At 45.3% G+C, this 19,999-nt stretch overlaps 2 protein-coding genes and 1 non-coding gene across 4 annotated transcripts; all 3 read left to right on the forward strand.

The window, feature by feature from the left end:
- Positions 1-590: 590 nt before the first annotated feature.
- On the forward strand, positions 591-3,275 carry HILPDA (hypoxia inducible lipid droplet associated). Its single transcript, XM_069461602.1, has 2 exons — positions 591-689; positions 1,562-3,275. Exon 2 carries the CDS (start codon positions 1,630-1,632, stop codon positions 1,822-1,824), a length of 195 nt encoding a protein of 64 aa, XP_069317703.1. The 5' UTR covers positions 591-689; positions 1,562-1,629; the 3' UTR covers positions 1,825-3,275.
- Positions 3,276-8,285: 5,010 nt separating this feature from the next.
- On the forward strand, positions 8,286-8,347 carry LOC138377711 (U7 small nuclear RNA). Its single transcript, XR_011231867.1, has one exon. It is a non-coding gene; the product is annotated as a U7 small nuclear RNA (small nuclear RNA).
- Positions 8,348-9,900: 1,553 nt separating this feature from the next.
- Positions 9,901-17,413, forward strand: GARIN1A (golgi associated RAB2 interactor 1A). Of its 2 annotated transcripts, none has more exons than XM_069461601.1 (5): positions 9,901-10,053; positions 12,571-12,755; positions 13,605-13,854; positions 15,041-15,159; positions 16,997-17,413. In XM_069461601.1, exons 1-5 carry the CDS (start codon positions 9,901-9,903, stop codon positions 17,190-17,192), a joined length of 903 nt encoding a protein of 300 aa, XP_069317702.1. In that variant the 3' UTR covers positions 17,193-17,413. The 2 variants fall into 2 exon arrangements, with proteins under 2 accessions (XP_069317702.1, XP_069317701.1); XM_069461600.1 differs by having other exon boundaries at positions 9,901-10,052; positions 12,543-12,755.
- Positions 17,414-19,999: the final 2,586 nt, after the last annotated feature.

Genomic DNA, 19,999 nt, shown 5'->3' on the forward strand with positions numbered 1-19,999 from the left:
ATTCCAGAGATATATATGCAAATTAAACCTCGGGATTTGGAATGGAGGGTGGCGTCTGGAATCTTGGTATCTCTCAGAAGTGAAACAAAATCCTCTCTTCAGTCCCTGAAATGGAAAAAACTGGGGGTGGGACAGTGGTCTGGTGCCCTCTGACAATTGTACGTTGTGGAGATACCTGGTGAGGAACCCATCCCTCGCGGCTGGGACTTCATCCGATACGAAGGCCCTTGGATTTGGGTCACCTTAGATGTCTTCCCCCAACTTGGTAAGCGGGGGCGGGGGTGTAAATGTGCCGACTCCTTCAGTGTTTCCTACATCACGGGAAGGCAGTGGCAGTTAACACACACGCCTAGTCCCACTCCAGACCGCAGTGACTCAGAACCGTGTGCTTTCGGACACAGCTCTGCCCGCGCGCAACCGCGGACAGTCCCCCGGCCCCTACCGGTCGGGGCCGCGGACGTGCGTCCCGGCGGGTGCGGGCGGGCTCCAGTGCGCGTGCGCGCGCCTCCGGGGGCGGGGCCGCGGCTATAAGTGGGCGCCCGCGGGCTGTTTGGCGGTCCGCGCTTTGGTCTTCCCAGGGCCGTGTCGGTCGGGCTCCTGCACTGCTGCTCCTTGACCGACTTTCCTCCCGACTCCTGCACGACCTCCTGCGACAGAGAGCGAGCCACTCCTGGCTCTTCCTCCTCAAGGTGAGAGGCCCTGTGGGCTTCCCTGGACTGAGATCCGATTCCCTGGCTTCCCGCCCCCATCCCCGGGATTTGTGGCGGGACGGCCACTTGGAGTTCCCGGGCTGCGGCTGCGCTGCCGGGAGTCTCCCTCCTGGTCCCCACCTCCACCCGGGTTCCCCGCCTGGCCGCCCTAGCCCTGTTTTCTCCTGGGACGGCCCTAACTAGGATCCACGTGGTCCTTTCATCCTGTGCTCGTCCCTGCCATGTCCTCCCAAAACACCCTGAGCATCTCCTTCCTACCACAGCGTGTTGTGTGGTAACTACCCTATGGGGGCACCGTTCATGGCTACAGGGTTTGCTATGTGGCCCTAATACCTTCCAGAATGCCTAACAGATTGCAAATATTTGGGGTATATTTGTTGAATAAATGAACTTCAAAGATTTGACCCTCATAGACTTACTTTGACTTTCGAAATGTTAAGTCTGACTGTGTGGTGTGGAGGAGACTTTTAGGCAGCTTGCTTTCCTAGGGCATGTTCTTATATTCCCTTCTTCCCCCCATGAAAGGAGTCGGCCCATACTTCAGGAAGGTTAGTGGTACCTGCTCTGTAGCTGAGGGCTTGTGCATTGCACCTGGCAGAAACAAAGTCTTCAAGAGAAGTACAAGTTTTAAAAAGTACTTTTGAATTAGTCCAGGAAGCAAGACTGGCTCCGAAGCCATGGGGTTTGTAGTGTAAATATACTTGGAGATTCTGCTATGGAAGAACATCCACTGGTCCCTGTCTCCCTGGCTGGCTGAGTCTCTCCTTAGCTCTCTGGGGAGACAGAGGGTCAGGGCTGGATGTATGCATATCCCAAAAGTGGTAGATTAATCCTTTCCTCTCTTTCCTCAGGATCCAGAGGCCCTCTGGAAGCAGAAGGCAACTCTACTGCTCTGCAAAGGAGTGGGGTCCTTTCAGCCATGAGGCGCACATTGAGCCTCTACCTCTTGGGTGCGGTGGTGTCAGTGCTCTTCATCTTGTTTAGACTGATGGAGACCCTGGAGGGCTTACTGAAGAGCCCATCACCTGGGAGCTTCTGGACCACTAGAAGTCAGCTGGCCAACACAGAGCCCCGCAAGGGCCTTCCAGACCATCCATCCAGAGGAGTGCGATAAAGATGTCCCTTTGTGCTGGCCATATCTTGGAACACTGACCCAAACGTGTGTAGCCAGGTGTCCCATTTCCTAGCAGGCAAGCTGAGCACTGGTGTTTCCAGGGAACTAACTGTTACTAGGCCTTGAAGGACCTGTCCAGCTGGATGCTCCTTGTCCTGGAAAAAGAGCCTATTTAATGTACAGGTGTGTACAGATTGCTTATGGCTGTGAGATGGAGTGATCTCACCCTTCTCTCCAGCATCTGTGTGCTTTGCTGTGCTCAGCAGCATGGCTCTGACAACTCTTAGATGGGGACTTGGGCTGCCACTTCAGCTGTTGGGAAATGATGTTTTCAACCCTGCTTCCTAAACATCTGCCCAGGGTTCAGCTTCACTTCATGAAACTTTTATGTTTGGATAGCAGTTGAAGGGGTATGTAGGTTGGCTGTAGAGAGAGAGAGGGTGACATATTCAATGTCCTGTTCTCATTGTTTTACATCTTTAAGTCCTTCCTCTAACATTTTGTGTGTGTGTGTGGACTGAAGGGGGGTGGGATGACAAAGCCTGCTCAGGACATGGACATTACGGCCACCATGTGGCTTAATTTAATTTTTCTAATGCAATTAAGTTGAATATGTATTTCTACCATATGCCATGTTGACTTCTGCCCTTGAAATTAGTGGTAGGGAAGGGTCTTAATTCCTAGATCTGAGGTTTAACATCTTAAAACTTTGGACCAGGAAAGTGCTTTAATCACTTTGTTTAAAACACAGTGTAAATAAACCTCTGAATTTGAGGGCAGGAACAGTTGAGTCTGCCCTGTATCAACCAGTTGTCTGAGCCTAGGCCAAGGGTATTACAGTCCTCTCATGCCCATCCATCTGTAAAGAAGAAGAAAATGATCACCTCTTCAGCCCTTCATCTTGGGTCTCTGGGGGAAAGAGCACCATCGGTCTAGGAGACCTTGGTTTTTTTTTTTTTTTTTTTTCCTGTACTTGTCGATGTCTTTTCCTTATCCACCAAAATGACTACTTGATTCTGATTATTCAAAGTCAGCTGATAAAATGTCCACACCTCACATGAATATTTCTATTCTTTCTCCCAGTTCTAAGCAACTTGGCCTTCACTTAAAAATGGAAGGTTTTTTTTCTCTTGTGTCCACCACTCCTCCATCCCCTGTCCCATGTACAAATGTATTCACTCCCCTGCCTGTGGCAATACAGCTGTTTACACTCCTGTCTGGCTGTGTGCATCATTTAATGAATTTGACTTTTGCCAAAGGGAAAGAATGGAATACAGTGTTTTCTGCTAAACGAGTTTTGCTTCGGACTGTTCTTAAACTTAAAAAAGTGCCACTACCTGAAAGCCAGTGGTTTAGGCATCACTTTTATGTATTGCACTGTGGTAGTCATTAGGGCTATCTATTAAATATTTCAAGCTTCCCGGCAGCTGGGCACATGGTAAGCTGGTCCCTTTGTGGTTGGCTGGGTTTACATGACTCCTACTTTGTTAGCATAGTGCTACTCTCAAAAATATAGTTAGCTTTTTCTCTCTGACTTCAAGCAGTTTCATGTGCCTGTAGCTGCCCTTTTCTAAATGTATTTCTTAGATTTGATATATTTTCTTACTCTCATGCCTAACTAATTTGGGGGTACTTTTGGACTTTCAATTGGAGAGGTTCACCCTAAGTCTTCCCCAGGTGGTTTGGTTTAAGTGAAGCAGTCAACTGTGTGCCACAACCTTAATAAGGTCTTTGCACTAAGACAATTTAATACACTTGGAGGTTTCAGCAACAGAAGTGATGGTCATATCATTGTTTTCATCTTTCTTACAATTAAGGTGACCAACTGCTGTCCCTGTTTGCCCAGAAGAGATTTCCTGGATGCAGAACTTTCAGTGCTAAAACAGGGACAGTCCTGAGGAAATCAGGACAATTGGTCCCCCTGCACACAAAGCTGAGTTTGAACTGGATTTTGTCACTCCAAACAGTTCTCAGTTTTATTTATCTGTTACCTAATGAGAAGCAATTGCTTCTGCCAGCCCTGTAAGCCCACTGATTTCGGTGGTCTCCCTAGGTCTCTTCTGCCTGCTTGCAAGCTGGGCAGTTCTCTTCTGAGCTCTTCTTTTCTTGTGGTGCTTTGTCAATGGCAACCAACAGTAACCAGTTCATGCCGCTAAAATTCTGTTCTCTTGACTCTTTCTCCTAGATACACAAACATATTGAATAAAGTCCCTGTCTTCGAAGTTACTGTAGGCTACAGTTCTACCAAATATTTCACAATATTTCACATAACAGGATTGCCTTCCTTCCAGCCTCCAGTAAGATCTCTTTGTTGCCCCTCATGTAAGTTATGTCACACACATTAGAGTTTTCTGTTTGTTTTTTAACAAGTAGCACCTCCCTCTAGATTCCAATTTCTGTATCAGTCAAGGACACATTAGCTTAGTTTATATTGCAGCAAGGACCCTAAAATCTCAGAAACTTAAAACAATTGCCTAAGGATCCCCTCCCAGGAAGCAGAATTGGGGGGCCTAAGCAAAGCATAGTCCATCCGCCAGGGAAAGGGGCTCTCACCACCTCTGCTCAGTTCGTCGGATGTCATAATCACTAGGCTGCTATGTCACCCATTCTCCCTCTTCTCCCTTATTGCATTTAGCCTGTCCCTATTCCACTGTTGTGTATTAAATGTGTGGGGACACATGGCTTATCTTTCTGGTTTATAGGTCTCCAGCTCAAGCTGCATCTGAAACTGGTATAGAAACTTGTGCATCACTCTTTCTTTTTTTTTTTTTTTAGACAAAGTCTGGCTCTGTTGCCCAGGCTAGAGTGCCGTGGCATCAGCGTAGCTCACAGCAACCTCAAACTCCACTCAGAGATTCTTAAATTTGAACTTGATATTGTAGCTAAATGGAATTCTTGGGTTGTTTCCACTGGGGAAGATGTAGTGAGTGTATTCCATGCTTATTGATGAGAAGGGTCATTAGTGGTAGTCATTGATGTTCTCCAAATATTTCTGCCTGTGCCTTCCAGGCACTTCCTGACCCCCTTGTGGTTGGGTGGGACCATGTAATTAGTTCTGGCTAATGAGTCGTGAGCAGAAGTGACTTGTGTTAATTCTAGGTCAGAGCATTTCAGTGCTGGTTCAAAAACTGACAAGGCCCTCTTTTTTGCCTCTGTGCAGTGACCAGCAATGCTCCATAAGGAGCTATTCCATTAGTGTAGGTCCTGGAGTATGGATGCCATGGAACAGAGCCCTCAACTGATCCCTGATGAGTGGCGAATAAACCTTTTTTGTGTTAAACCACTGAGGGTTGGGATTTTTGTTACTGCAGTGTACCTTAGCCTATCCTGACTGATATAATGCATACAGCACCTATTAGATGCCAGGCATCAGCTAAGACCTCATCAGTACCTACCTCAGATAATGTACACAAGATAGTGTACATGGTGGAAAACATGAACAAATAATGCGTCATGGTTTTATGATAGAAATATAAGACTGTACATAAAGTTATTTGTAGGCAGGAGGGGAATATTAAGGAAAAGCTTCTTAGGAGGATCTGAATTTTTTAAAATGAGAAGGTTTGTGGGATTTCTGGCCAAGTTAGCAAAGGGTTTCCAAGTGGAGGGAACAATGTGAGCAAAGGCGTGGAAATGAGCCTATGCACAGCACAGTTAGAAAACTACAAGTACAAATTTTAAATCTCTATTATTAGCTTGAGGCCTGAACTCTAGTGCCATCTAGTGGACTCTAAGGAAGAAGGGACTACTTCATACACTGTATGCTGTGTAATGCTGTCTGAATTTGGAAGGCTGTGCTTCTAAAGCTTAAGATAGATATCAGAATATTAAGGGCTGGAAGATATGATCTAGTCTAGCACTGTCCAATAAAATATAATGCAAGCCCCATATATAATTTAAAAATTTCTAGTGGCCACATTAAAAAAAAGAAACAGAAGATATTTTTAAAACATTTAAGCCAATATATTAAAAATATTATCACTTCAACATATAGTTAACATAACATGTTATTAATGAGACACTTTAAATTCTTTTTCTGTTGTACCAAGTGTGTATTTGTGTTGGTGGGCATTTTACACTTACAACATGTCTCCACTTGGATTAATGACATTTCAAGTGCTCAATAGTCACATGTGGTAGGCTAGTGGCTATTGCATAGCACAGTGCAGGTCTGGCCCAATCTTTTCATTTTGCTGCTGAGGAAATTGATGAAAGAAGACTAAGGGACTTAGACAGTTATCATTGTGCCAATGGGTGGTCAATTCACAGTATGCAACTATTCTCTACAGCTTGCTTTTTTTCTTCTTTTTCTAGGACTCCCAAATGCAGTGTAACAAAGCATGTTAATAATGAGCTCTTTCCCTCCCAAGGCACTGTTTATGTGGGAACATGTGGGATTTTAAAAAAATCTATTGTAAATAAATTCAAAATCATAAAATGGGTATAACTTAGAATGTTTGCATACTGCTTTGTGCATAGACCATCGATTGTGCCTATAGAATTGATTTGTTTTATATGGCAAAAATACACCAAATTAGAAACTCATAATTCATTGCTTGAACACAGTTGTCATTATTCTTTCCTTCTAGACCATATCCATGCACATGGGGGCATTTCTATATTGTTGTAATTGTATGGTTGCAATTTGGCCTTTTTTCCTTTTTTTTTTTTAACCTAGCATTATAACGAGCAGAATTAAATAATTGATAAAATAGGTGGATTTATGTAATCTGAGGAATTCTAAATTTGTAGAACATTATATTCATAAGACTTATTAGCAATATATAATGTTAAATAAATGAATACTGTATAAAGTCCTCAGATTTCGATAGATCTTAGGTGTACAGGGGTGAAGGAAATTAACAATTCGATGGAAAAATGCAGAGAAGGGAAGACAAGACCTACTGGAAGTATGTTAAAAGCGCTTCAAAGGAAAACTAGACTATTATCTGGTAACCAAAAAGAAAGCTGCTTCCCTCTCCCTTTTTATGTAAAGCTTTCCCTTCTTTCTAGGACATTTCTTGGTGGTGTGGTGGTGGTGATGTGGTGGGTTGTATTTGTTGGTGTTAGTATATTAATTGTCTATTGCTGTGCAACAAATTACCCCTAATCTTAGCAGCTTCAAACAATTATTATCTTACACAGTTGCTGATGGTCAGGAATGTGGGAGTGGCTTAGCTGGGTGGTTCTCATGAGGTTGAGGTCAAGCTGTTGGCCAGGACTGGGACGCAGTTATCTGAAGTCTTATAGCAGCTGGGGTGGGGGGTCATTTACAAGCTCACTCCCGAGGCTGTTGGCTGGCCTTAGTTCCTGGATGGCTGTTGGTGGGGTTGGGGGGGGCAGCTAAGTTCTTCACCCTGTGGGCTTCTCCACAGGGCAGTTCATGACATGGCAGATGGCCTCCCCCCGAGTGAATGATGAGAGAGAGAGAAGTTGAGAACAAACTACCAAGATGGCAACTGCAGTAGCTTTTATAACCCAATCTTGGAATTGACATACCACCACTTCTGCCTTATTCTTGTAGTCACACAGACCAACCCTGTGGTCTGGATGGGGACCTGGGGGCTTCTTAAAGGTTGGCAGACCAGGAGGTGGGGATCACTGGGGCCCTCTTGAAGACTGGCCACCACAGTTACCTTTTCCTTTTCAGGCCACTTACAAGGACTTCGTTGCTGTGGAGATGGCTGTGGGCATAACTGAAGGATACATGTTGCACAGGCTCTTATTGCACAAGCCTCTGCAACAAAACAATGAATAGATTGTTGCCAAGATAGTTATAAAGTGTTGAACTGGAGGGAGGAGAATCAAAATTTCATATGTTAGCACACTCAAAGTCTAATTGGGCATATGTATGAATATCTGCCAGGAAGAGCTAAGAAAGTGACCTGACAATCTTCCTGAAGTAATATTGTCTAGAAAGTTTGACATGTCTAATTGTGGCTAACAAGATTTCCTGGACAGAGTATTCCTGGGGCCTTAATAGTTACAAGAACTTGACCAAATCAAGACAGCAAATATATGAGTCTAAAAATTACTTATTTTTGCAGAATCATTTCAATGCACCAAATATAATTTTAAAAGAAAATAGAGAAAAGATAGATTTTGGACCAGTTATATTTCCGCTTGGTTTTTTATTACTGTTGACATGGAAATACTGACTTTTTAAAAAATGAGTATGATAATGTGGGACAAATCTGCAAATGATGCATCAGTATCTATATTTTTATATCATATAGGGTATGCATGTGATACTGACATAGGACTACTGCACACAGTGAATTTATGATCCTAGCAATTAGATGTGGATCTTAATGTTCCTCATTTTCTTTTTACCTTAAATATCATATTTAAGTTTTTAATAATAAGCATATATTACTTTTGTAACATTTTAAGATACAAATATTCTTAAATAATTTTAAAGTTATGTTAAAAGATTTTCTGATTTCAAAAACTGACAAAATTAGTGTTACAGCTCTTTTAGAATTTATCTAACAGGTTTTCTGGTTCTCACTGGAAGATCCCCCATTTAAAATAAAAAAAAAAACGGACAAAATTGATAATGCATTCAGAAATTGTAGAAGGTGGAAAAGTCCTAATTCTGAAAATGAGGCACCCTGATACAGATCAGCTGCACAGTGACATCAGTGCTGTTGCTAACTTTGTATCACCCTCTTGTTAGGCAACCAATATTCAACCAATATTCCTTTTCTAATGAGTGAATCTTAGGAAGAAATAAGCGAGTGAGATCTAAGCAAGCTCCTGTTTCCAGTGTTGAAGCTTTGGGGAAACACCAACGAGAAGCAGGTGTTCCTCCTGAGGATAAGAGAAGTACCAGGAGATTTAACCCTAATCACGTGCAGGACCGCAGCATTGTGTGAATATTGGTTGATATTTTCATTTGCGTTAAATGAGCAAGGCAAAAATGAAATAACGAAGTTGTATGTTGGAACTTTATTCATCTGTCAATGACATGAGCAACTTCTTTGTGAAATTAGATAATAGTCTTCAAGTACTGGAAGACAATTTCCTCAGATTTTTCTGTGCCCACAATGTAATAGCTACAGACACACTTTCAAGTTTAATCTGCATCACTAACATTTTCTCTGTCACTTTAGACAATCAACAAAACAAGAAAGCAAGCCCGGATTTGCAGCATTTGCTGATTCCCATGGTGTAAATAACTCCCAACAGGGCTGATGTTTCAAGCTAGCTGCTAACACGAGGTTCCTGAGCACACACTGTGCGGACACACAGCAGCACACCGTTATACACTGTTTCTACCATGTAGATACAATAGACGCAAATAAGCTCAAGAATCTAGAGTAGTAAATTAAGAAGTAGTAAAACAATTAAGAAATTAATTTATTACCTTTGTTTTCGATATGTTATTTAAGTGTAAGTTCATAGCATTTATATTTTCATAATGGTTTTGTTTAACAACTGGCTTGTAAAATTCCTGAAACGCTAACAACCAGCTCTCATGACTCGTTTGGAGCTGGTTGCAGTGTACCACTGTGCTACTAAGAGGAACTCCCTTTCCCCTGCCCTGAGACTCCTCTGGGCAGGTCAGGGCCTGACTTTAGGTGAACAAGTCGCACTTACTTACAGAGGAAGTTTTGTGAGAGGCTTCGCTGTGAGGGGAGAGGATCAGAGCCTGTGTGCTCCCTGGGAGCCTTGCTTACTGTCCTGGCCAGCTCACTGCTGCCTTGGTACAACTGGAGAGGATCATTTTTCTCATCTGGGGTAAGACTGAACGCTTGAAAAGCGGGATAGGCTACATTACTGCTGGTTTGTAACTGGTAGAAATGGGGAAAAAAGAGCCCTGTGCATCCTCTCTCCTCCCTTTCCTCTTCTATTTTTCCTTTCCTGCTGTTAGCCATCACATTCCTTGATGTCATTCCTGCCATTGTGAGCTGACAGGCCTCCCGGCCCTGGGGGACAGCCCGCAAGTAAGGAGGGGAGGTGGAGCTGGGGCGGGGGGTGGGCAGTGGTCACACCAACATCAACAGCTTGGAGTTGGGCTGGGTCTGTGTGGGGCCCCAGAGATGTTCCCCAGCCCTTTTCCTCCAAGAACCGATGAATAAGATCAGGGGCCTCCCACCTGAGGTCAGGGAACCAGGCCCTGGAGTGGAACTTGGGGTGGAAGATGGTCTTCTTTGTCAACTGATTCATTCTCCAGAATTCAACTTATTCTCCGACTCAGCGGTATTTGAAAGCTACTTTATCCAGGTACCCTTGTGCAGCTCAGGGCCAGCTGTCTTTGCTTTTTCAAAACCCGTTCCTAGGAGTTGGTAAGGAAATGCTGTGGCCTTTGAAAGCCCTGGGGAGGACAAAAAAGCCTCCAAGGCTAGAGAACAGGAGAAGGTTTTGGCCCCACGCTCACCTCTGTTTATGCCTAGAGCAAGATGGAGCTCCCTGCAGGTCATATGACTTAAGGAAATAGATTTATACCTTACAAAAGGATTAGAGCTCAGTCTCTAAACTGGGTGGTTACAGGGAACGAAGGTAGAAACCCTGCTTTTAAATCCAACCTCCTCTCTCTGGGATGGTTTAGAAACAACTTTATTTGAAACCAAAGCCACTGGGGTAAATCGGCCTTGCCCAGCTCCTACCATCCCCCAAGGGGGTGGTGATATGACCAACGGAAGTGAGCATTTGTGGCCTGGGGTCGAGCCACTGGGAGGGGGGGGATGGTCATTTTCATATATATGAAATCTTACCCAGGTGCTGCCTGCCTCCCTCTAGCAGTCTAGCCTGGATCCGTGCACCTGTGCTCCTTTGCAGGTGTGGCATAACCCGTTAATCAGCCAGCAAGCACGTACTAAACGCCCGCCTATGTGTAGGGCAAGAGGTGCAAAGAAAGATCAGAGAGTGTCCCTGGCCAGGAAGCTTGTAAGTTTGGTTTGCTTGGTATAAAATGGTAACTGTCCAAGCAAGCTGTGTGTCAGAGAGTTTGGACCAGCTGATCCCCAAGGCATGAGTACAGACAGTGGGTGCTGAGGCATTCAGAGCACTCTCTCTGGACTTTAGCAGTTGAAGGCTTTCCAGACAGGTCATAAGCCATTCTTTGAGGCATTGCTGAGATGTTGGAAAGTGTACAAGTTGGGATGGGGGATGAGGATATCCCAGACAGAGGGACTTCAAAGTACCTGGATACAGAAAGGTAGGGGGGCTGGAATGCACAGAGAGGTATGTAGACAAGAATCCTTTCGAATAGAGTGGAAAAGCAGTGAGGAGTTGTAGGAAAGAGGTGGGAACAATTTAAGGTGGGTCTTGGGCTTAATTGGGCGACTCTCCACAGAGCAGTGAGCTATTGTCTAATGGAGCCCCCAGATTTCCAAGAGCTGTGTCCACAGCTCCTGGTGTTCTGTGGTCCCTGTGTTGCCTCCAGCGGGAGTGGGCGGGTGTGCATAATTGGTAATCGGGTGGTCAACTAGCAAACCTGGGGGCGTGGTCATTCCTAACATTCTTGGTGGAGAAGGAGCAGTAACATGAGAAATCCAGACTCAGATCTAATTTTTAGTCATTTCTGTTTGGGTGTGGTGTTTTGGCAGCAGGTTTGTTCTCTTAATATGTTCTCTTGGGCCTAATGTTAAAACTGTTTGGATTCTCTGAATGGATATGAAGTGACCCAGGCAGCAGGAAACACAGAGCTTGCCAGGGAGAGGCGGACTCACAGCAGAGTTCAAAGTTTGCTTGAGATGATGCAGCCCCCACGGTCACAGTTGTTGTAGTCACAGTGTGGTCACGCTGACGCCTCTCTTCCCTTCTCTATAGCACCATCACTGTCATCACCCCAAAGCAGCGTCACCCACAAACATTCACTAAGCACTTTCTCTCGATGTGTGCAATCCTCTATGTTTTGTAGGAAATATGAATTTCATTCCACAAATGGGCTCCAAGAAATGTCACTTTTCTTTTAAAATCAAAATTTACTTTTCTTGGAGCACCCTCTGGACTGGCTGATAGGAAATTCAATGTCAATCATTCCTGGGGCTTTCCTCTGTCCCCACTTCCCCCAGGGGCTGTGCAATGGTGCCGATGGGCTCACAAAGTCTAGAACCTTGGGAAAAGGTGCTCTGGCCTTGGGAACATAGGGGTCTCCTCATCTGTTCCTTACCCTGGTCCCTGTGGCTCCTTGGTAGCCACAGCTCTGGTGATTTCCTGCTAGCCTTGGACAGTGAGGTAGGGGGTGTCTTAGCTAAGACATTGGGCCCAGAGCCTGGGCATCCTGTCTCCCGCCCTGCCACAGTCCACAGGTGCTTCAAGAGAACAGTCCTTGTTCCACTGAAGACCCAATAACAAGACAGACCCTCTGTCATCCTGGGGGAAGAACCTCAACCTTCCTCAACTTGGGCTGTCTGGGTCTTCCCCATTCAATAGCACTTTCCTCCCCTTCCTGAAATTTCTTCACATAATCTCCTGTCTTGGCCATTAGAAGCCAGTGCTGGCTTATCCTACCCAAGGGTGAGGGAATAAAGATTTCAGGGCCACTCAGCTTGTTCTTACTAGTGCATCTTTTCGCAATTAGGTAAAACAGAGGACATGAAGAAGTGCAACACGGAATGCCTGTTGCCAATGAGCTTAAAGCTTATCAGTCAACAAAAAAGATCGATAGCAGGTTGGGGCCCATCCCAGTGTGCTGCACACCTGTCACCAAGATGAAGTGCCCCTGTCTAGCACCTGTGTCCTTTCACCCTTGTCTCCTGCTCCTTTCTGACCTGTGTACCTGGGGCTGATTTCCAGGTCACTGAGCCAGGGAACTGGATGGATGTCTGTGAGGGATCTACCACCATGATCCTTGGGGTGACCTCCTCAGTGCCCTGCCTACCACTCCCCAACGTCCTCCTGATGGCCAATGTCACCTGGCCCCAGAGTCGGTTTTCCACCCAGAACACACCTGGCCATGCTCCTGTCATCACACTCCGCAGGTAAAGAAAAGCATGAGGGAGGGGTCAGAAGGGGTAGGACGATTGACTGGCATATACATTGTATTAATATGACAGCTGGATTTTAGATCAAAAGAAGGGATAGTGTTCTTTAGTGTATAAACAATGCAGAATTCGTTCATTCATTCCTTTAACAAGTGCTTATTTAATATCTCTATGTACCAAGCACTGTGCTTCATGTTGGGACAGAGCGGTACACAATCCCTGTCTCAAGCCTAGTTTTTGAGGATCTTGGCTTTTGTGTACTTTTTTTTTTCACGTAGAACTTATACACCGAGAAGCTTTTGCGTGCTTTTATTTTGTCAATATAGATGTAGGGGATTTCCAAAGAAAAAGTGGGGATATAAAGTCAAATAGGACTTTGAGGTGTTAAGACTGAGAAAGAATACTGCACAAATAGAAGACGCCCATCCTTCCCCTTCCCCCTTTCACACGGCGAATCAGGACACAGGGAGAAGGAGGCCTAGGAATGGAGGCAGAGCACCGCAGTTCCAGGGCCTGCTTAGTAAGATCTAAACTGAGGCAAATCACTTGGTTCTCTGATCCTCAGCTTCAAAATCTGTAAAGTGGGATTATTAATACTTATCTTTCCTTCATTAAAGGGTTGTGTGAGAATTACATGAGATATTATACATCAGTATCAGCCATTGTTACTGAAGTGGGCAGATTCCTTAATATCTAAAGTCCTGAAAATCAGAGTCAGTCTTAGAACTCGAGCTTTCTGCCTTTGCCATCCCCCGATCAGAGGTGGGAGGCCAAGCTCGAAGTAGGCACCCACAAGGCTGATTAAACTCACGGGCTCCGCTATGGGAATTTCCTGATTATGCCCAGGATTCTCCCCCTGAAGTACGTGGAGCTACGAATCTGTGACCGGCTCCAACGCATCCTGAGGGTTAGGACAGTGACAGAAAAGATCTACTACCTGAGGCTGCACGAAAAACACCCAGAGGCTGTCTTTCAATTCTGGATGCGCCTGGTGAAAATTCTGCAGAAAGGCCTGTCCATCACCACCAAAGACCCGAGAATCCAATTCACTCACTGCCTGGTGCCCAAGATGTCCAGCAACTGCACCGAGACAACAGTAAGTGGGGCCCTCCCGCCAAGATCAGTCATGTGTATGTATGGGGGTATGCATATATGTAAATATATATTTCTGAATACTGCTTTTTCACTTTATATCATATACACTTTTCCATGTCTTTTAAAAGTGCTTTGTAAACGGTATTTTGATAATTTCATACTAATCAGTTGTATGAATTAAAATTAAAATTGTCCCCTAATAGTAGACATTTAAGGTTTTCAATTTTTTATTATTATAAATAATGCTAAAACAAGCATGTGTATGTATCATCCACATTTCTGATTACTTTCTCAGCTAAGGTTTTAGAAGCAGAAATCAAGAGCCACATTTTCAAGGCTCTTGACGCATATTGCCAGACTATTTCCATAAATTTCACACCAAATTAAGCTCTCACCAATAATATGTGTCTGTGTCACTGTATCCTATCACAATTGAGTAGTGTAAGTTTTAATAAATTTTCTAATATGATAGGTAAAAAGTGACATCTATTTTTTTTTTATTTCCCTAGTTAGGATAGTCAATCAAGACATCTCTGATTTTCAATGAATTTGAACATTCTTACATACATGTGTACATATATATATTTATTTTTTTGTTGTTGTTGTGCTCTGTGGCCATCTTTCTATTGGCAATCTTGTGTTTTTCTAAATTGATTTGTAAAATAAAGATTTTTATACATCAAGATTTTTGACCCTTTAATTACAAGTTTTTATAAATATTTCCTCAAGGATTTGCTCTTCCCCTTCAGTTTATTTGGTGTTTTTTGGACACAGATAGGGACTTTCGAGGACCTGCCTGGTGTGGAAGCACAAGGAGGGGAGCTTGATAGATTAGGTTGCCTCAAACCTTCAGATTTCAGAATCTAGATGCTTTTCTTCTCTCATTTAAGTTGTATGCTTTAGGTTTGTTATTATTGACTTTGAAAAGTTCAGCTGTTTTGTAGCCCAACTGCTCTGATTCTGAACGTCCAGATCTTGTTGTCTGGACAGAGCAGCCACTGGGTCCTGCCTGGGGTCCCAGTTTTGGTCCGATGATTCTGGGGCTTAATGCTTAACACACGGGCTCCCAGGGCCGGGCTGTGGAACTCAAGTTCAAGCCCACAAGTTCCTTCAAACTCCTGCCCCAAGGAGGCCCAGGACTCTAAGTGAGCAGACCTGGCCCTCTGACTCTGAATTTCTCCATCTAGCCTGAAAGCAGCCTCCCATCATCCTCCCAGCCCAGCGAGACCCTCATGCTGGTGGCGGCCGAGAAGACCAGTGGCAGCTTCTCACAACTCTCATCAAGGCCCCAGCTCACAGCAGACAGGTGCGTCCTCCATTGGGTTGGCTCTGGCGTCCTTCTCCCCAGCATGAAGTCTTGGGGTCAGTGACACCCTGCCAACTATCTCAGTTCCTTCTTTTTATTCTAGGTAGTCATGCATTTGACTTTTTCTGTCAACTTTATTGTAAGCCTGTTCTTGGAAGAGAACAGGATCTGTGATCTGAGTATTCATTCTCTAGGCAAATGGCAGTGTTTTCTAAAGACAGGTGCTCAGTAAAAGGAATGGGTGATGAGTACATTAATTCAAAGAAGTGTAAGTGAATGAAGCGGGTTCGTGGAGTTAGCTACCGTTTCCCACCCCAGCTCACAAGCTCCCTTGTGTAAGATCCTGGTGCTCTGCCTCACCTGCCTCTTCTGTAAAATGGACAGAGAAGACAGGACCCCAAAGGGGACACTGCCACTAGCTCCAAAGTATTATTCATTTGCTAACCAATGTGTTAGACTCTTTCTGTAGCAAGGGATAGAAACCTAAAGCAAGGGAGTGCGACCAACACCCTGAACAAGCACAACTTGCAGGGGGTCGCCAAATGCAAATTTATTTTCTTCCTCCCTTTTGTAATTTTTCAGTGGGAGAAGTTTTCTTCTTGCCCCTGGATAAGAGCTGGTTCTCTGGGCAGGCCCCATAGCACGTGGACCCCCCTTAGACATAAAAGGTGCTTTTATCCCTTCAAATGATAAAAGCAGCCTCAATTCTGAAATTAAAATGTCCAGTGCCTGAAAATTACCAAAACTCCGAACTTATCACACCTTATCCCTTACCCTCAGCTTTGCCCCCTGTCAAGATGGCCTTTCCTAGTGGGCGACGGTGTCGTCACTCCTCTTCTCTGTTTCCTAATGTTTAAAGCTGACTTTTTCTCTTAGGAGCTTTCTTGCATTCTTTGAAGTCCCCTCCCTGGCCCCTCACCTGCAACTCTGGTGATGCTGTGACACCTCTCTTGTATCTGGCCACCACCACCTTCAGGCCCTGGCTCTGCAGGGGTCCATGCCACCCAGGTACTAGCTGTCAGAGTCCCCTCACCCCTGTAAGGACTCCTCTTGGGTAGGCCTTACTGTGGCTCCAGGCTGGCGTTTTCTCTCTCTCTCTCTCTCTCTCTCTCTCTGTCTCTGGCATAGTCCACGTCCAGTCCTCAAGAAATGTCCTCTCTACTTCAGCCAGCCACTGGAGAGGAACGCCATGCTTCCTGGACACAGAAGCAACTCTTCTTCACTGCACCAACAGAGAAACCCACTGTCCCCTCTCTCCTGCCCTCCATGTTCCTGGGCAGGAGTTGTGCCCCCATCTGCTGGGTCTTCCAGAGCCCAGGGGCCACAGCTCCAGCTCTCTGGGTGGCCCCAGGAAGTCCCTTTCTTTCAGCTTGAGAAGAAGGAGGCAACAGCTCTTTACGAAGGACTCTCTCCACTCGTGACAACCACAGCCCTTGGTTCCCCAGGCTGGCAATCCCTCTGGCAGCCCCAGCTCAAACTTACTTCTCTGGTGTTGAATTTTTGGTCCCTGGCATTTTGCCTTTGAGTCATAACACACGTTAGGTTCTCAACACATCAAAGCAACGCTTAAGGTTTGGAGAGTTTTGTACTCCCCTTTGTAGGACAGCCCTTAGCTCCAGTTCCTCCTCCTCGTTCTCTCTCCTCAGGTCGCTCTTAAATACATCAATCCATATGTGCATATTGTCACTGCCTTTCGTTCCCATATTTCCATTTATGTTCAAGGCACTTGTGCTGGAAAAGACATGATTTAAAAAAATGGTTTTAAAGTTAGATTTTAACAGCGTTTTCTTTTTCTTCTATTGCTTTCGATGACCCCAAAATTTCTGGGCTCCAACAGAAGCATTAACACTGCCATTGATATAGACAATTTCATCAGCAACAAGACACCCTTGCCAGTGGAATCTTCAGTCAATTTGAAAGTACCCATGAGAGCCACCTTGAGCCACAGCCTCTGGGAACAAGAGGACCCGGATGAGTACTTCCAGCATGTTCCTGTAGCCAGTTCCCTAGGAGAGCACTTTTTGGGACCCTGACACCTAGCCAAAACAGGGTGATCTTCCCTGGCATCCATGCACTTGCTACCACCTCGTATGACACTGTTTTCCCGCTGCAGGCTGAGTGACCCTGAGAGAGGTAAGATGGTGTTTATAACAAGGTGCTTCTGTGCTTCCACCAATAAACCTCCAAGTGAGTCCCTAATTGTTGTAGGTTGTACCATGGGAACAGGAGCTCACTCATGGGGAAAATAAGTGGGGAAAACGTTACTATCTGCTTAGTGGGAACCACAAAGCAGCCAAGCAAACCCAAGAAAGCCAGTCTGGAGGAAAGGGCCTCCGGGAAGAAACCAACTTCCTCTTTCAAAGGAGAGGGGAAAACAGAGGCATCTTGTGTAGTGGGGATGGGGGGATGGGGAAGGAGCTTTGGCCAACCTTTGGACAAGTACGGGATATATACTCAGAAAATAACAAACAATATTCAATAAATATTTATCAAGCTCCTGCTAGGGGCCAGACATGTGCTCGGTGCTGAGTATATTAGAGAGGATAAGATAGATGGACAGGTTACCTGCCTTTAGGGAGGGCATGGGAGAAACACCAAGCCCTCTTTTGGAGATGTGGGAAGGCCATTAAGGTTGACATGTTATTTCAGCCACCCAGTCTGCAAGTAAAGGCTGGAGGACATGCTCTCCCTTGGCTCATGCCCTGTGGGCTGTGGGGAGAAAACACGATTGCCCTCTTTGCGTGTGCTCAGCTAGGCTGGCAAATCCTGGCTGGATTGGGCCAAGAAAGGCATCTGAGCTGAAAGAGGGCCTAATGTTTGTGGGTTTCTTCCTGTACCCAATAAAAATAAAAAACAAAGCAAATTTCCTTTCAACATGTTACAGTCAAATAAGCTGAGCATTGTTGATGCTGGTGAGGGACATCTAGAAGCCGAACTTAGAAGAGATTAATGAGAAGGGTGACCATACTTCCCAACTTATGCCTGCAGTCCTAGTGTTATTATTAACATATACCCATTTAGCTCTCAGAGGTGTCCCTGTATGAATGGCAAATCTTATGGCCACCCTACTAACATGATATGTTTACGAACATTTAAAGGGTTTCCACCCCCGCTTCTATTGCCTTGGTTTGAGCCTCCATCAGCTCTCACCTAGACTATTGTGCAACCCCAGCTGGTCTCCCCGACTCCACCTGGCCTCTGCCTCCCAAGTACGGAGGACTACAGGTATACACCACCTTGTCCAGCTTTCGTTTTTTATACCCGTTGCACTCATGACCCTTGTCCTTATCGATGGAGTTCTTCTATGCTGCTATCATGCCCTGCGTGTGCCGTGTGTGATACCATTTCTCACACCACCGTAGTTATTTGTTTACACACCTGTCTCCTTGTGGAGTGATGAATTCTTTGAGAACAGATTTCATTTTATAACAGAGTTCTTTGGTTGCCAATGAGAGAGGCTCACTCTAATTGAAACCGAAAGCAATTCATTGGAAAGATGTGGGTTGGCTCACAGAATCAAAGAGCACCTGAAGAGCCCGTCTTGGGACGCACTGACACCAGAATGGCTCCAGGACTTCGGGTAGGGGTGGCTAATTGACCATCTCATCGAGGGCCGCAGTGGGCTGGGTGGCTTTCCCAAAGGAAATTGAGGGTGTTACACAAGAACAAATGGGGGAGTCTAGTGACTGATATTGATGAATGTCCAGCAAAGTCTGACTCTTTGCTGTCTGTTGGGAGAGGCACTTGGCGTGAGCCTCTAGTGTCTCTACACGTCCTTGCTAAGTCTAGCAAATTTCAAGACCTAAATGTCCTCTGACTCTGAGCCATTTCTGTAGCTAGTCACGTAGGCAATTAAGTAGGTCCAGGTGACTAAGCATGACTACTTTATGACTACTTGCTCTCCAGGGGAAGGGACTGGTTTGGTTATTGTTTTCTGTAAAGGGCACTGGCCCTTGTCCCTGGGTGCTTCAGCCGTAGCGAGGTCCATGGCATGCACGGTGCTCCTCTGGCTATCGTGTTGCCTGGGGGCCGGACAACCGGTACTGCCGTCATGATGTTCCTGCTGTCTGCTGTGCCGCTAGTAATAGACTGTCTTGCTTTGGTCACCTATGTGATTGTGGTAAGTCAACCTGCTTGCTTAGTCATTGTTTTATATTGTTACTCCTTGCCATCCTCTGTCAGACCTAGATCCTTCTCTGACACTGTCCAAACCCACATACACTCTTATTTTGTAATTTTTTTCACTATTAAAAATAATCTTGGCTGGGCGCGATAGCTCAGGCCTGTAATCCTAGCACTCTGGGAGGCCGAGGTGGGTGGATTGCTGGAGGTCAGGAGTTCGAGACCAGCCTGAGCAAGAGCGAGACCCCGTCTCTACTAAAAAATAGAAAGAAATGATTTGGACAGCTAAAACATATATAGAGAGGAAAAAATTAGCCGGGCATGGTGGCGCATGCCTGTAGTCCCAGCTACTCGGGAGGCTGAGGCAGGAGGATCGCTTGAGCCCAGGAGTTTGCGGTTGCTGTGAGCTAGGCTGACACCACGGCACTCTAGCCTGGCCAACAGAGCAAGACTCTGTCTCAAAAAATAAAAAAATAAAAAGATAAATCTTGGCTGGGCATAGTGGCTCACATCTGTAATCCTAGCACTCTGGAGGCTGAAGTGGGAGGATTTTTTTTTTTTTTAAGGCAAGCATGAAAATGAGGTTTATTGAGGAGAGAAAGATAGGATGATAGGGCAAGAGCAAGATATGGGTTTACAGAGCATGGTACATACGCCACAGATGATGACCAGATCCATTGTCGCAGCAAAGGGAGAGCAAAAGGAAGGGTGAAAAAAA

The sequence above is a fragment of the Eulemur rufifrons genome, chromosome 29 (genome assembly GCF_041146395.1).
Source record: "Eulemur rufifrons isolate Redbay chromosome 29, OSU_ERuf_1, whole genome shotgun sequence".
Taxonomy (NCBI): Eukaryota; Metazoa; Chordata; class Mammalia; order Primates; family Lemuridae; genus Eulemur; species Eulemur rufifrons.